The sequence below is a fragment of the Boleophthalmus pectinirostris genome, unplaced genomic scaffold, assembly GCF_026225935.1.
Source record: "Boleophthalmus pectinirostris isolate CB_2022bp ecotype Guang Dong unplaced genomic scaffold, ASM2622593v1 HiC_scaffold_17, whole genome shotgun sequence".
NCBI lineage: Eukaryota > Metazoa > Chordata > Actinopteri > Gobiiformes > Gobiidae > Boleophthalmus > Boleophthalmus pectinirostris.
Window position 1 is genome coordinate 26,475,700 of NW_026571115.1, and position 16,921 is coordinate 26,492,620.

Below are 16,921 nucleotides of genomic sequence, written 5' to 3' on the forward strand. Positions count from 1 at the left end.
CATTCGTATCATACATTAAATTCTACTTCTATTCATGCCTTTGTATTGGTAACCTAACATTTAATAAAACATTTTAATTATACATTGTATGAATCCATCATTAAAGTGCCCTACAGTGACTCATGCCTGGCAGATGACGTGCTAATTACTCTCCCTCTACATATGCATCCCATTATACCGCGCATATATTTTCAGCTTAAAGGGGCTGTACCTGATTTTTACTCTCTAAAGGCCGCCACACACTACAGGAGAATTTGCCAGATTTTAGGTGTGATTTGCATCTCCTCGAGTTCGGGGAGGTGTGACACGGCTTTCTTCGTGTGTGATTTTTGAAGCCACTGCTCCTCATGTCAGATCGTAACCACCAAACATTAGCAACGCTACGATAACAGCCAATAAAACAGAGCGTCAGGGGTAGAGAAGTGATGGACACAAAGACGCAAAATACAAACTTGGGATGTAGCGAAAATAATAAAATACTTTATTACTCACGTCTCGTATAGTGGTAAATTTAAAGTGCAGCATCATCACCACATTATCCGTAGAAATTGTGCTTTGCAAATAATGACATCCAGTCCACAAAACCGATCCAGTTTAAGGCATTCTTTCAAAGTAAAAAGGCAAGAGTAGTTCCTCACGTGTGTCTGTTTACATCCACACAGCGCACAGATCGAGTTGAAGCTGCAGATTAGATTCCTGTGTACTTTATTGCCAATCTTTTGTGCTTTAAAATTAATTTATCTGAAGTATTGCACCACATTTCACAAATAATAACACTGTTTTGACTTGTATCTAAACTAGACTTGCAGTGCTCTGGTTTTTTAAACACTTAGAGTCTCGAGTCGTTTTACTCTCCGCAGACATATCCAGCTGAAGTCTTTACGATCGGAGATTAAGTCTTGTAAGATTCTCCTGGTGTTTGTGGTGTGCGCTTTTTGTCGAACGTTTAAAAATCATTTAAGACAGAAAAATCCTGTAGTGTGTGGTGGCATTTAAAAACGTGAAAAACTGGACTAGTTCATTTTTAATGGTTTGAAGTGGTCCAAACTTATTCCTCACTTACCTTATGCATTCCTACAGCTAACATGCTAAACATACACTGTATATATAAATGGTAGGGATGTAACAATATCCAAATCTCACGGTACAATATTATCACAATATGCATCTCACGGTATGATATTTTGGAGAAGATAGTAGAATTGTAGATAGGATACTTATTGTTTTTAAAATACCTTAACAAGATGTTGTTGCAAGTCAATACTGTCATAATCCCAAGAATTAAAGTAAAAAAAACATATTTCTTCACGTCGTCTGCACTGTAATGAATCATGGGATATGTAGTTCCCCATGTTTATTAGCCGTTACTACTATAAAACCATAGCCTGATTCATCAGCCGGTTTTACTTTGTTTCACTTCGTACAAACCGTCTGACATCGCAGCCTTAGATTTTGTTCGCACGACATTAGGCGGGTACTTGTTATCATGTAACCAATCGCTGCTATTTGGTCGTGATGTATGTAACGCGCCGTTAACGGGGCTAACTGGTATATTAAGCTTTTCCCAAATCCCGTAGGAAGAAGGATAATAACGTCTTTCCTCTTGATGAAATTCACCAAACATTCTCTTTATTCCGGCTTTAAATCCTCGTTCTCAGGAATCGTTGAGAACACTGAATATATGACTCTTTGCTGATTGGCTGGTGCCCAAACTCGCACTTCCGGGGGTTTTGCGAACCGTCTAGTGTATTTTGATTCCTGACCTAGTTGCTGGAGAGAACTGAAATTGAGCGGAGGCACTAGGTGGCGCCACCCTGGACAATAAATCCATGCATTTAAGAAACTTGTGATTCGATATACTGTGACACCCTATGAGACCTTTGACGATACGATAGGAATAGGAAGTGAGCATGGGGGATCTTCCGGCTCCATCGACTCTGGTTCCAGTTGACTTTTTATTGAAAAATTGCCGCCCTTTACTCTCTGTTACTGTTGCAAATGTTTATATTAACCTGCTCTTCATGGTGTTTTTATTTTGCTATTTTGTCCATAAATCAGTTCCTAATTCCTATTCCTAATGCGGACCTGGTTCCATATTCACTCCTATAACTGCTGTCCTCATGAGCTATGGTTGACTCCACACTTCCTCGGTCCACTTCTTTATACAGACTATTATGCTAAAGCTCACTTCCTCATAATCAGACAATAAAACTCTTTATAATTAGATGCAGACACTATGCAGAGGACATATTTTGACCTCAAGATCTGCCTATATAATATATCTGTACTGGGGAAAGACACTTTTTGCTCATATACAAGTGAAAAAAATTGGATACAGGGCGTTTAAGAACACATTGAAAATTTTTACACCACCACTTTGAATCGTTTCGTTGATATGCAAAACACACCAATCTTACAGTACCACAGAATCTGACTCATGTTTAACTCCAGGCAGTGTTAAGCCAGAGGGGCCTTTGCGACAGAAAAACAAGGAATGGAAAATAAGGTAAAAGTTGTTAAAGATACACGGGCTGAGTTGATAGACAGGACTGGGAGGAGTAGCACTGATGATGACTAAGTACGTGTGCAGGTGCCAGGCTTGTTTTTGATCTTCTGTTGAGTCTTTAGGGGATTCGCCTGATCTGGATCTGTGCAACCATGACGTTATTCGGGGAAATCAATTGGGAAATCTTGGCTCACGTTCAAAATACAGAGGTGGAGGAAAAGTCAAGGCAATTAATTGTAATTTAGCGGTAATATTTTAGGCTGGTAGCTTATTTTTGTTTTATGTACATGGATTTGGGAGTGTCTAGCTAGCTGGAGCGTTGGCCTGCTATAGATTTTTTAGATGCCAGTCATTAAAACGGTAACAAGCAAGCGTATGTCAATATAACTGAAGTGGACTGTGAGAAAAAACGTGTTTTCATTTCTACAGCTGTTATACAAAATGATTCTGAAAAGGCAGTGTACTTGGTAGCATAACAATCAGAAAAGCGTTTTTATTATTATTAAACACAACATTTTTACTTTTTTACTATGATGGTGTAAGGCAAACTGATGTCATCTTGAAAGTTTGTGTTGTTTTTTTTTAATGTGCATGTTTTACTTCTTTTCCCAGTATGTAGCATGTGACCAAGTCTGAGTATGGTCAACTTGCATTGTCATACTACTAATCAAAGGTGAGGACTTGCAAGTCGTGCCTTGGACTCCAGTCAGATTTGAGTCACTATTTTTAGGACTTGACTTGATAAAATGGACTAAGATTTGGGACTCAATTTGAACTTGAAGATCAGTGACTTGGGACTTGACTCAGACTTGAGGCCTGTGACTCGAGAAGGCTTGAAGCACTTATAAATCTGAATTATTTCTGTTTTGACCGTAATGATTCACAGTAAGACATTTAAAAAGGAAAACATTGCTTTTCTACATCTCTTATATACTCAGATGTAAATATACTGTGATTTTTTTAAGTACAATTTAGTTTAAAATTCATATAAATTGCAAAAACCAAAGCTGATTTGGTGCTTTGGTTTAAAGACTTGAAATTACTTGAAGCTCAAAGCAGACGACTTGGACTTGACTTGGACTTATGTGCCAGTGACTCGAAACTTGACTTGGACTTGCCTGTGTTTGAACTGGGACTTGACTTGGACTTGAGGTAAAAGACTTGAGACTTACTTGAGACTTACAAAACAATGACTTGGTCCCACCCCTGCTACTAATACTAATATTACTTAATATTACTTAATATTAGTTAATGATTCATTTACATTATAATAGCCTCAATGATAAGTGCTGTGTGTCTATTTGTCACAACACACAAGTAGTTCTATAGAGCACAGGATCAAACACCAATACATAATCATTATAAGCAAAGTCCACCATTTGAGAACTAGCTTGCAAAATGTCCTGTTACATGCTGCTATTCCGACATGCCGCTATTTAGACACTAACGTCTAATTGTTGGAGTAGCGGCACGTTACTATTTTACAAACATTCCACTTTTCCCACATGAATAATATTAATGTAATAGCCTATTATACTTTGTGCTTCCATACTTCGGCCACATCAGACCGTGGGAAAATATCCTAACTGATAGCCGTGGGAAACAGTCATGTATTTTCAAAAAGAGCATAGACCAGCCTTCGGGAATAGATCTAATCTAAATGGAGGCTGCATACACCCTTTGTGCTTCATTCATTTTGTCATGTAGAATATTTGCGGAGAACACCAAATATGATGCGTCGGAATAGCGATACTAAAAAGTGTCGGAAAACCAGCACGTCGTAATGAAGGGATGTCAGAATAGGCAGCAGACCCCAAAATATCCACAGAGATGTATTAGCAACATAAGCTTAACATCCAATTCCTGCATATTTAGGCTGAGTTCTTCTCAAACAGAACACACTCTGTTCCACCTTGTGATGTCATGTGGTAATACAGGAAGTGCTCCACATTTTTAAAAACCTCCATGTACCTTCACTTGAATCATTTGGATAATTTCAGCCCTGGAATTGCCAAGGTTTACTGAACTAAAGGTAAAAGATAGCTGTTAAATTGAAAAGTACCGCTACATGACATGACATCATAAAGTGAAATTGAGCATTTTGTGTTTTGGCGACGTACACAAACTAATAATAAAGCTACTCAAACGTGTGTGAATGAAACAAAACACAACTCCAGGTCTGTTTTTGAGGAGGTAACAACATTATAACATGGTTTAAAGCTCTCAAGTGCTAACGTTGCTAACATCGCTAACATTGCTAACACTGCTAACATTGCTAACAGGAATCAAGTTATATTTAGCATTTAACGTCTTAAAAACGTTCTTTGGTTTTACATTACGCTAACTGAAAATTATCTGAGACGTGACCACACAGTTTCTCATGACACAGCACTAATTTTTACATTCCAAGGTAGAGGATTTCAACCGTGAAATTCTGTCACCATTATAATATCGTAATATAATTGTTTGGCTCTTATTCACTTAATTACTCGGTTACATTTCAGAGTAACGCAGCAGGAATTTAATAATAACCGATGACAATGCGTGCCTCTGCCGTGTTTATCAGAAGCCTGCCGCCACCCTCCCCGTCTGGAATGCACAAGTGAAGAGAAAGTTTTGGGTGGGGCCCGTTAGTTATCAAATGTAACTATGTAAGATATGCATGGGAACCCACAAGCAAGATTTAAGCCCTATAAACAACCACGACTTCTTGTAAGCCTTAGAAAAATATTAGCTATAAAGTTGAAGCTATTTTTGGCCAGGAAGGAGGTCTCAAAAATCTCAGTGAATTGGCTCTTTGCACAACGGTGGCCAGCGAGTTCCAATCAGAGGGACAGTCTGCACTACCTTTCCCGCTCTAATGTAATCCCCATGAGGTTTGGGCCGAGTCGAGCTAAAATCAATACGGAGGGATCAGGCAGTGGACAGGGAGCGGCTAATGAAAACTTCTATTAAAGCGTTAAATCTCAATTAAATTTGTAGTGAAGACTTCTTTAGAGCTGCTAGTATGTTGCGCAAAATTGACTCTTGTGCTCTTCCCTTATCTAAAACATACCTGGAATTGTGTTTTGTTGCATTCATGCATGTTTGAGTGACACTGCATTATTAGGCTGTCTACGTTTCCAAAGCTTAAAATGTTCTCTTCCACCTTGTGATGTCATCAAGTGGTAGTTTTCAAGTTAACAGCTACTTTTTTAGTTTTAGTTCAGTAGATATAGTCAATTCCAGGGCTGACATTATTATTATGACCCAACAACAACAACAACAAGGTATAAAATGGTATAAATTAAGTAAGGTTTAATGAACAGGAATGTAAAAGGGTAAATTAACAAAACATGCTGAAATATGTACATAAAGTAACCTAAACTAAGAAACAAAATAACAAGTTTTGTGCTAGTGGTAGTTTAATTTTCAAGTTAACAGCTACCTTTTACTTTCAGTTTAGTTTACATCAGTAGATATAGTTAATTTCAGGGCTGACATTATTATTATGACCCAGCTCACTAGGGTCAGAAGTAAGAAAAAAAAGAAAAACAAAGTATAAAATGGTATAAATTAAGTAATGTTTAATAAACAGGAATGTAAAAAGGTAAATTAACAAAACACTCTAAAATATGTACGTAAAATAACCTAAACTAAGAAACAAAATAACAAGTTTTGTGCCAAAAATAAGTCATCAAGTGGTAGTTTAATTTTCAAGCTACCTTTTACTTTTAGTTTAGTTTACATCAGTAGATATAGTCAATTCCAGGGCTGACATTATTGTTACGACCCAGCTCACTAGGGTCAGGGAAGTAAAATAAAACAATGTATAAAATGGTATAAATGAAGTAATGTTCACTTAACAGGACTGTAAAAGGGTAAATTATAGGTATGTAACAATAACCGAAATATCATGATATCGTATCGTTAAAGTTCTCACAATAATATCGTGGACCATCACAATATATCGAATTACAAGCCTGTTTGCTTAAATTAAGAGTTATGGTGCAGGAAAGACAGAGGGAACTACATAGACCATGATCCTTTGCTCCATTTCAGTGCAGTCTACAAGAAGAAATAACAGTTCTAAGCACTTTTAAGTCTTAGTTCTTTGGATTAAGTCTTGTCAAGGCATTTTAAGAGGAAAAACACACATAGCACATTAGCCTCCAGAAAATATTGCAATAATATTCGTATTGTGAGATGTACATCGTGAAAACATCGTACAGAGAGATTTGGATATTGTTACATCCCTAATCGTGAGCTTTCCCAAGATATCGCAATAAATATCGTACCGTGAGGTTCAAGTAAATTCACAAAACCTGCTAAAATATGTACAGAAAATAACCTAAACTAAGAAACAAAATAACAGGATTAGATATAACGAGTTCTGGGCCAAAAATGAGTCACGTAGGCTTATTCAAAAAAACAAGTGACTAAACTGAGGAACACACAACAAAACTAAATCACAAGCATCCCAAAGTCAAATCACATAAATCCACAAACAGAATCGAGTCAGGCAGGATCGGCCTGGTCTAGAAGTGCCTCACCAATCAGGGACTAGAGCTCTCACAGCAGGAATCAGGTCAGTCAGCAAAAGAAACCAAAACACACAAAACAAGTCAGAACTGGAGGCCTAGGGGTGTAACAATTATCTAAATGTTTCTAATGAAGGTGTATAAAAACATTTAAAAACATTACCTGTATTACTACATGACATCACAAGGTGGAACAGAGTGTTTTCAGTCTTAGATAAGAAGTTAAACGTGTGTGAATGAAACAAAACACAACCCCAGGTCTATTTGTGATAAGGAAACAACATTACAACGTAGACGGGCTCTTTAAATATTTATTAGTACAAAGTCAGTTCAAATGCTTCTTGCAGGAGTTATCAGGAGTACACTTTACTATTGAAATTTCCCAGCATGCAACAGGGGTGAAGAAAGTCCCTTGAAGTAACCTTGAATTGCGTTGCATGTATATGTTGTTTATCTTATCAAACAGCTCTTCAGCAGTATAGTTACAACGTTAGACTGTGAACTGCACAAGGGTTGCACTATATCAGACAAGGTGTGGGAGTTTATCTGAGCTGCAAAATCACAATATTTGGTATATTTTTTTAGAATGAAACTACTACTGTAAAAATAGCTGTGGTAATAATAATTAAAGGGCCTCATATTACGCAATTTTCTGATCTTTTCTGATGTTATAAAGTTGTTTCCTCATCACAGACATACCTGGAGTTGTTTCATTCACACATTTTAACACACCAACTCTGCCGTACTCCCAGTGGTGGAATGTAATGAAGTAAAGGTAGTTAAGCACTTAAATAAAAATTTTAGGTATTTGTAGTATGCAACAAGTAGTGCATACTTTGTACATTTTACTTCACTACATTTGACAGCAGGCTTCTGTGCCTTGTGCTCCACTACATTTTTGAAGAAGAAAAGTAAAAGTATTTATTTTTTGTCTGAAAGTTTATTGTTAACACATTCATAATTTAAACCAGGGGTGTCAAACTCAAATTCACAGATGGCCAAAATTAAAAACTGGGACTACGTCATGGGCAAAACTAAATATTTATTGAAAAAGTTCAACAACATCTGCATGTTTCTCTCCTTTCAGGATATGTAATGTTAAGCATTTTCTTATTAAAATAAATGTAATGTAATAATATTTTTGCTTAAACACTGAATCTACAACAAGCATAATATAAAATAATAACAAAATTTTAAATAAATAATGTCTCTGTAGCCGTGTAACCTGCGGGCCAGCTTTAATATATATTTTATATGATCTTCCGGGCCAAATATAATTATATCACGGCCCAATTTGGCCCCAGGGCCTGAGTTTGACATGTCTGATTTAAACAAAACAAATAAATAAACACATAAAAACAGCTAGAATAAAAAAATATATTGAGTTGTTTCTATTGAACAAAAATTCTTTAACATAGTCATATATTTAAAGCCTTATAAGACCTCAATCTGTGCAAAATACTTTTACATTTTTAAACAGCTACAATACTTTTACCTGAGTAGACTTTTTCATGAGTTTTTTACTTTTACGGTATCTGTACTTTTACTCAAGCAACAAAACTGGGTACTTCTTTCACTACTGCAAACACCACCACAAAATTTATGCCATTTTGAAATATTTTGGCAGAAAGTCAGTCCAGTCCTTGTACACTGTCATTACAGGCTCGTCTGACTAATTACACTTTACCTATGAGCTAGGACATGTTGTATTAGTCGTGTTTATATTTTCAGCATTACAATAAAAGACAAGATTGTGAATACACCCTTCGTGCGGTGTAATTAGTCGATAGTCTAAACAACAACACGGACAATGAAAGAAATCTGATCTTACAAAACAACAATCAGCGTGGTCAAGCTAACTGGAGGCACAATGACGTCTGGGAACAAAACAAAGATGAACGGATAAGATTTGGTTAGAGACGTGTTTCTGCCTGCGTGTCATGGAATACCACTACTTACTTTTTACTGTGTGCGGTTTGTGTCATTGTGTTAATGAGACGCTTCTGAAGGAGCGAATACGAGTGGGAAGTATTAGATTACCTTTACTTATGTACAAGTTTTAACTGAAGTACCACCACAGATAACAATTTGTCTTAGCATGTCGTAAAGGGCCCTCATTACACTATTTTATGATCCATGTTGTAAAGTTGTTTCCTCTTCAAAAACATACCTGGAGTTATGTTTTGTTTCATTTATACTTTTTTTTTAAAAACACGAAAACTGCATATTTTTTTTGTTTTTCTCTCATTCTCTTTCTCTTCCAATTTTTGATGTTATGTGGTAATACAGGAAGTGCTCCACTGTGTTTTTAAACTCCATGCACCTTCACTAGAATCATTTTGGTTAATTTCAACTCTGGAATTGCCGATCTCTACTGAACTAAAGGTAAAACGTAGCTGTTAACTTGAAACAAGGTTCCCACGGTCATGGAAATCCTGAAAAAGTCATGATAATTGTAGATGTCATTTTCCAGGCCTTTTTGTAAATTCAATGAAAGTTTTGGAAAAGTCATGCAATTTTAGTTTCTCTTTCATGCAACTCCAGCATTCTGTTAAGTTATCATGAGACTATTATGATTATTTCCGAACTTATGCGCCTTTTGTTTAAAAGAGACGACAATAAATGCACTGACAGTATTTTGAAAGTTAAAAACTATAATACCAAACCATAAGGTGAGTGGAAAGGGTTAACATTTCATATTTAGCTCTCAAAGTATGATTAATTCTACACATGTAGGTGCCATAAAATCATGAAAAATTTACTTTAGGTCATGTAAAAGTCTTGAAATGTTGTCAGTGAAAAAGAGTAGGAACCCTGTTGAAAACTACTGCTTCATTTACATCACAAGGTGGAACAGAACATTTTGAGCTTTGGAGATGTAGACAAACTGATAATAAAGGTTTACTCAAATGTGTGAATGAAACAAAACACAAGTCTAGGTTTGTTTTTGAGGAGGCAATAACTTTCTAACATGTCTAAAAGCTCAAAAGAGTCAGTTTTGCTAGAGAATTAACTTAATTATAGTTCATGATCTTACACAAGCGCTAACCTGAGATTCCCTGATGATAGGTGTCCTCATCAGGTCTGCAGTTTTATGATGTTTAGACTTAAAGGGGCTGTCATTTTAAGGTGTGTAATAAAGTACCATTTGTTTTGCCCCAGTACAGATGTATATTGTAAAAGCAGGGTCAAATGAGACTGCTGTGCGCTGTCTGAGTTTAATCACAAAGCAGTTTTATCATCCGCCAACGAGGAAGTTATGGTAGTGGCTGGCCTGTTAGGCAAGACAAGGCACGTTTATTTGTATAACACAGAAGTAATTGAAAGTGCTTTACAGAATAAGAAATAAATTAAAATCACAATACAAACAAATAAAAAAACATAAAATTAAAGAGAGAGAGAGACATTAAATGAGAGAGAAGAAGAGCGCGGAATGAAAAATGAAAACATGTTCTTGTTTTACTGCATTGCTTTGGAGGTAGAACGTGAGAAACGCTTCTGTTTAAAATGACTACTTGTTTTCACATTTTGTAAGACAGCTCTTGCATTTATTTTTACCATTTATTTATTTTTGTAGAGCATGTGAATAAGTCTGAGGTGTAATATGTTATGGTCTCAATAGGGAAAATTGTCCTCTGCATTTGTCCCAGTCAAACCTTCAAAACTTTTATATTCTATCCATCTGTAACAGGGGTGCCCATACTTTTTCAGCATGCAAGCTACTTATGAAATGAACAAGTCAAAATGATCTACCTACTACAAAGCCAAGCAAACTGTACTACGCTGTACAGTTTGAGAACCCCTTCTTCAAGAGAACTTCCACTGGCACTTTACAAAAATCTGTGAAAAGTGAAGAGTGGGTAGTATTTTTATACCTGTTTTTTCAAGTTTCTCACTGGAGTTACATTTTCTTACTGGTTTTGCTGTGGGATTTATCCTCTGCACATTTACCAAACGCATGTCGTGACAAATACAGATGAATTTGTGCACTTTTATTAAACAAACCTCAACCACACGTTGTGGTAGGTCTGCTCTGTGACGCCCTGCACTCTCCTGCACACCGATACAAGTTTATTGGCAACAACAGCAGCCGTAATGAAATATGATGTTGTGGTCATACTGGCTTGTCAAAGCCTGATCCCGTCAGATCTCAGAAGCTAAGCAAGGCCGGGCCTCGTTAGTACTTGGATGGGAGACCACTGGGAATTCCAGGTGTCACAGTGGGGCACCAGTGGCAAAAACTGTCATTGTGTCCTTAGGCAAGACACTTCACCCACATTGCCTAGTATGAAAGTGGTGTGTGCGTGGGTGTTGGTGGTGATTGGAGGGGCCGATGGCGCAGATTGGCAGCCTTGCTTCCATCAGTCTGCTCCAGGACAGCTGTGGCTACAGTAGTAGTTTACCACCACTGAGTGTTGAGTGAATGAATAATGAACTGTAAAGAGCTTTGGGTATCTTGAAAGGCGCTATATAAATGCAATGATTAATTACTGATTGTACTCATCGAGTCTCAGATCTCGAGTCTGAGACAAGACAGAGTCCAAGCGCCTTCAAGACCTCGACAAGACCAAGTCCAAACATGGTCGAGTCCGGAACGAGAACAAGATTGTAAAGAAACTGCCTCAAGTTTGGTCTCAAATACTACAACACTACGATCTACCCTCACTACTTTGGCGATCAACTGGTAGATCGCGATGGATGTATTGAGCACCCCTGATCTATGAACACGAAGCTGAAACTATTAATTCATTACCTTTCCTGTGTGTGGCGCAATTTTAAATTCTTCATTTCAATAACCGTGGTGCACATGTTTTTTCACTCGTTTTTATTGGGGTTTTTTTAGGTTAAGAAAATGTTGAATATTTCTACAAGTGTTACTTATCATAACATTTGTCTTTTTAAACAGGTGAGTGCGAGCTCTGAAGCGAGGGCCAAACGCAGCCAATTTTTATCACCCTCAGGCTCACTACTGCTGAATTACCTCAACATATCCACAGACACCATTTCTATAAAATCGTATATTCCTGTTACCTCACCGTAACAAATCATCGCGTACGAGACAGAGTCAACATTGGAGTTCCAGATCTGCTTAAACTTTGATAAATGATTATTATTTGACAACTCCATCTGTCAAATTGGACTTTCTGTTATGATGAGTCACTGCCACCACCCCGATACACAATGTTTTTACACTCCCGCTTAAAATATTTTGAAAGAAGCATTTCAACATCGTCAGTCCAGAGTATGTCATTTTGGGGGTGACAATAATGCAGTGAATGCCAGCTAACACATACTGCTGTTGTGCCACTGAGCAAGACACCACAGTTATAGGAAGATCTGACATAAAGCAAGCTGAAAAAGTGCACAATATTGGCTTGATTATAAAAGTAATCTTTGTTAAATATAACTTTTTTTTTAAGGTGCACTATGTAACATTTTGGTTGAAGATTCATCACCTGCTTGTTTCTATGGATATGCCCGGAATGTGCCACAGTATGGCATTAAACAGCTCTACTTTACATTTCCACATTACAGGTGGTTTTATAGCTCAAAAATACCTATAAAAATAGACATTCTGACTCAGCGGGGTTGCCTTTCCACAGATCTGACCTGTAACTTAGTCTGGTTGGAAGAAGGAAAGGTTTATTTATGTATGTGTTTATTTTGGGCAAGTAAGAAATTGACATTCTTTTACAATGGAACGTATAACTTTAGTGAACTTATAGCAGAACTAACAACTAAAAATTTGCCCAAAAAAGGAGTGGGAAGTAGAAAACTTACAGTATTTAATCCCACACCCCTCTTCTACTTTAACATAATGAGCTTTCTTTTGCATTTTTCAGACATTTTACATTAAACTATATGAACGATGTACAAATGTGGACAAAGAGTCACTGTTGTAGTTTGGTAACATAACTGTATTTCAATAATACATAAGGATACTAACAATGGTACAGACAGTAGATACAAGTAATGCTAATGGACGGCACATACCAGCAATAGTAAGGAAACACCAAGCATAAACTATTACAACAGAAGGCAGTACTGTTCTAATATTAAGACCCACTCTGTATATACTGTGACCAGACCATAGGTTTATATACAAGGTATATATATGTACAGGGTATATGTATATGTATATGTATGGTAGCCGCAAGGTCTTAAAAGTCTTAAAAAGGTCTTAAATTCATGTTCGTAAATTAAGGCCTTAAAAAATCTTAAATTGTGTTGTCCAAGTCTTATTTTTTCACAAAGGTCTTAAATTTCATTAGCCTATTTTTTTTTTGTATACCCAACCGGTCTGCAGTGCAATGTTAAATGGAGGATGGAAAAAAAACAACAATGTGAAATCACGTAACATGAATGAGTAAACAATTAGTAGAGTGGAGGAAGACGTTGGATGGATCATGGAGAATTGCAGGTTTAATCCACAGTGGATTAGATTCTAGACATAATACCGGTAGTTGGTTGGTCATTAACAGAATTGGATCTGGTGTTTTTCGTCCGCATAATGGGTGCGATGTTGGTCTTAATTTTCCTTTAAGTGGTCTTAAAAAGGTCTTAAATAAGTCTTAAATTTGGGGTAGTCAAATCTGAGGATACCTTGTATATAACAACTTGAATTTATGGATATTTTGGCATTGCTTGAGACGTGTATCAGACTGTTCAAGAGTTTTACACCACATATAGACACAGAAACTTTTACGATAGTTCAAAAACTGAGCAATTTGAAATTTCCATCCCCTCTGAAATTATGACTTCTCTCAATATCAGCTCTATGGAGAAAAGCCTCTGATGGACCCTCCACTGAAAATACATCACTACATCACACAATACATCTATAAATGTAAAAAAAAAAAAAAAAGAAATCCTTTGTTTCTTTAATTGTTGTATTTTTTTGTCTGTGTGCAGAACCTCCGTGTCCGTTACTCAGGTGGATCAGAATTCTACACTCACTCCTGCACAAAGGTCAGAGGTCGCATGGGTCACCGCTTCATGTTCATCGATGGAGACAAGGCCGTGTCAGGCTCGTACAGGTCAGTGACAGGAATGAGAGATTCTAGCTCGTGAGAATGTAATGGTTTTAACGGGTTTAAAAACAAAAACAAAAAAAAACAGATGCTTCTAGATCTAATTTTAAAGCAGTTTTATCATGCTAAAATCAGAAAGTTATGCTGGCACACTCGCCTGTTTGCATATTTCAAACCAAACCTGTGACCATAATGTGGACTGATGAGTGTCTGGAGAGAGTGTGATGTTCTGGAGAGAATGAATTGAATGATGATTTTGATAAGGATGAGGAGAACAGGGTGTGAATGAGGATACAGAATTGTTATGATGCGTCGGTCATTATAAAAACATTCTCTTTGTACGTTTAATTTTATGAACTATAACATCAACCTGCCCAGGGACGACAGGTGGAAATTACCTCTAGTGCTCCAACCTGGTACAAAGCATCTCTCCTGTTAAGGTTAATGTATATTGTGCACTGTCCTGTGTCATTAAATAAACTAAACTAAACTATTCTTGTTAGCACTACCATGATGGCAAAATTTGGCTCTGCACTGAAAGTTTTGAAACTCGTCGTGAATAATTAGGATTCTGTGAATGCGATCAGAAAGTGAGGAATAATTTACGACTGCAGCAAACCATTGAGCAGTGAAAGTAACGCTACACTCACTCCTGCAAAAAGTCAGAGGTCATATAGGTTGCCGTTTCATGTTCACTGATGGAGATAAAGCCGTGTCAGCCTCATGCGGGTCAGTAACAGGAATGAGGTCCAACATGTTATGGGAGATTTTAGCTCATGAGAATAAAGCTGAAGACCGTCTGAATGTCTGAAAGGTGCTGCACCACATTTTTTACGGTCTTAAAACCGCTCCCGGTGCAAAGTGGTTGGCTGTGGCTGCCGGGGTCTGTCCTGCGGGCTTCTGGTGGAGGGTCGGTGCGAGGGCATCATCTCTCCCCTGGGCCCTGTGGTGGTTCCTGGCGGCGGCGAACGGCTCTCTGCTCCTAGTGTTGACAGCTCCTCTGATGGTGCTTTCTCAACTGGTTCACCTGTATTCACCCTCATGTTTTACTATGTGTAGTTTTATGTATTTTACCAAAAAAGTAAAAGTCATGGAAATTTGTAAATTCAATTAAAGTTTTGGACAGCAACTACAGCGTTCTGTTAAGTTATCATTAGGCTATTGTGATTATTTCCAAACGTATGCGCCTTTTGTTTTAAAGAGAAGACAATACTAACAGTATTTTGAATGTTAAAAACTATAACACCAAACCATAAGGTGAGTGGAAAGGGTTAACATTTCATATTTAGCCCTAAAAGTCTGATCAATTCTACACATGTAGGGTGCTGTAAAGTCATGGAAATTTCACTGTAGGTCATGAAAAAGTTATGAAGAAGTTTTGAAATTTTGTCAGTGAAACAGAGTGGGAACCCTGTTATACGTGTGTGACTGTTTGGATTGTTTGGTTGTGTGGGGACAGGCAGCTGTGGGGTTTGGCGGGTGGATGGATGGAAGGAAATGTGGGATTGTTTTTAATCACATAAAGTTTCACTGATTGATTAAAAACGTAAAAACAAACAAACAAAAAAACAGAACTAGTGTTCCAGCTGCAGCAGTCCAAAGTTATTCCTCACTTACCTTAGGCATTCTGAACATCCTAAATAGTCACCATGATGAGTTTACAAGCACTTTTCACAACTCTATGGGAACTTTCGCCGAGATGGTAAAGCTAACAATCACTAGCATGCTAACACAGACCTGCTGAGGGTGACCAGACATCCCTATTTACCCAGGACAGTCCCAGTTTTGACCCTGTGTCCCCTGTCCCTTATCCAAAACCATTGAATATTGTCCTATTTTTTAAAAGAAGTGTCCCAGGTGTACCTATTTTTTTAATATTTATTTTTAATATACAGTAAACAGGGGACTATATTGTCATTTGTTTAGCTAAAATACAGAAAAAATGTGCTTGAAAATGACCATAAGCAAAAAATACATATACAGAACTATCAGCAGAAGTCCTTTAGGTTATGACTGCCCCACACGTGAGTAGAGAATGGACAATGTTACACCCTTTTCTCACAGTTTTATTTAGACCAACCATCCCAACCTGGGTGTGTCGCAGTTTAGAATTTTGAAAATGTGGTCACCCTGTGATTATCGGACAATAAAATGCTTTCTAATTAAATACAGACAACATGCAACAGACTTATTTTCATCACAAGATTTATTACACTTACACTTATACAAAATATCAAGACAAAATTTGCTTTAAAAATGGTACTTGGCCTTTAAGAAGTATTATTTCCAATCAAACAGGTCCAGGCATTTGAACAGTCACCACAGGGTATGGGCATTGGTCCTTCAAGTCCGGTGACTCAGCCACATAAAGTCACAGGGCAGTTTGACCTGAGTGAATCATCTCCGACACACGCTGATATCCATGTTAGTCCAGGGTTAGTGCGTCTTTAGATGTGGTTTTGACCTGGTTTAGTGCTGGATCAGACACCATGATGACATAATTTAGTTTCAATCTAACGGACATTTTCGGTTTTCTATGTTGCTTCCTCGTCACAAACAAACCCGGAGTTGTGTTTTGTTTTATTCAAATGTTTAACACACAAGCTCTGCATATTTACACTGTATTCATCTCTAAAACTGAAAACTCTTTGTACTTGTGATGTTATGTGGCAGTACAATGTGTTTTTAAACTGCATACACCTCCACAAAAATCATTTGGCAATTCCAGGGCTGAAATTATCTGATCTCTACTCAACAAAAGGTAAAAGTAAGATATTAAATTGGAAACTACAGCTACATGACATCTCAAGGTGGAGCAGAACATTTTGAGCTTGGGGAGATGTAAACAAACTAATAATACAGGA

General features: G+C 37.3%; 1 protein-coding gene and 1 pseudogene across 4 annotated transcripts in view; both read left to right on the plus strand.

Annotated features, from left to right (window-relative positions):
* Positions 1–16,921, plus strand: part of LOC110160510 (mucin-2-like) — a 37,611-nt gene that overhangs the window by 7,028 nt on the left and 13,662 nt on the right. For all 4 annotated transcript variants that reach the window (XM_055152767.1, XM_020925168.2, XM_055152768.1 and 1 more), the window contains exon 3: positions 13,939–14,063. In XM_055152767.1, the coding sequence (XP_055008742.1) occupies positions 13,939–14,063 (125 nt within the window). The remainder of the gene's footprint in view (positions 1–13,938; positions 14,064–16,921) is intronic.
* Positions 11,133–11,250, plus strand: LOC129408772 (5S ribosomal RNA; annotated as a pseudogene).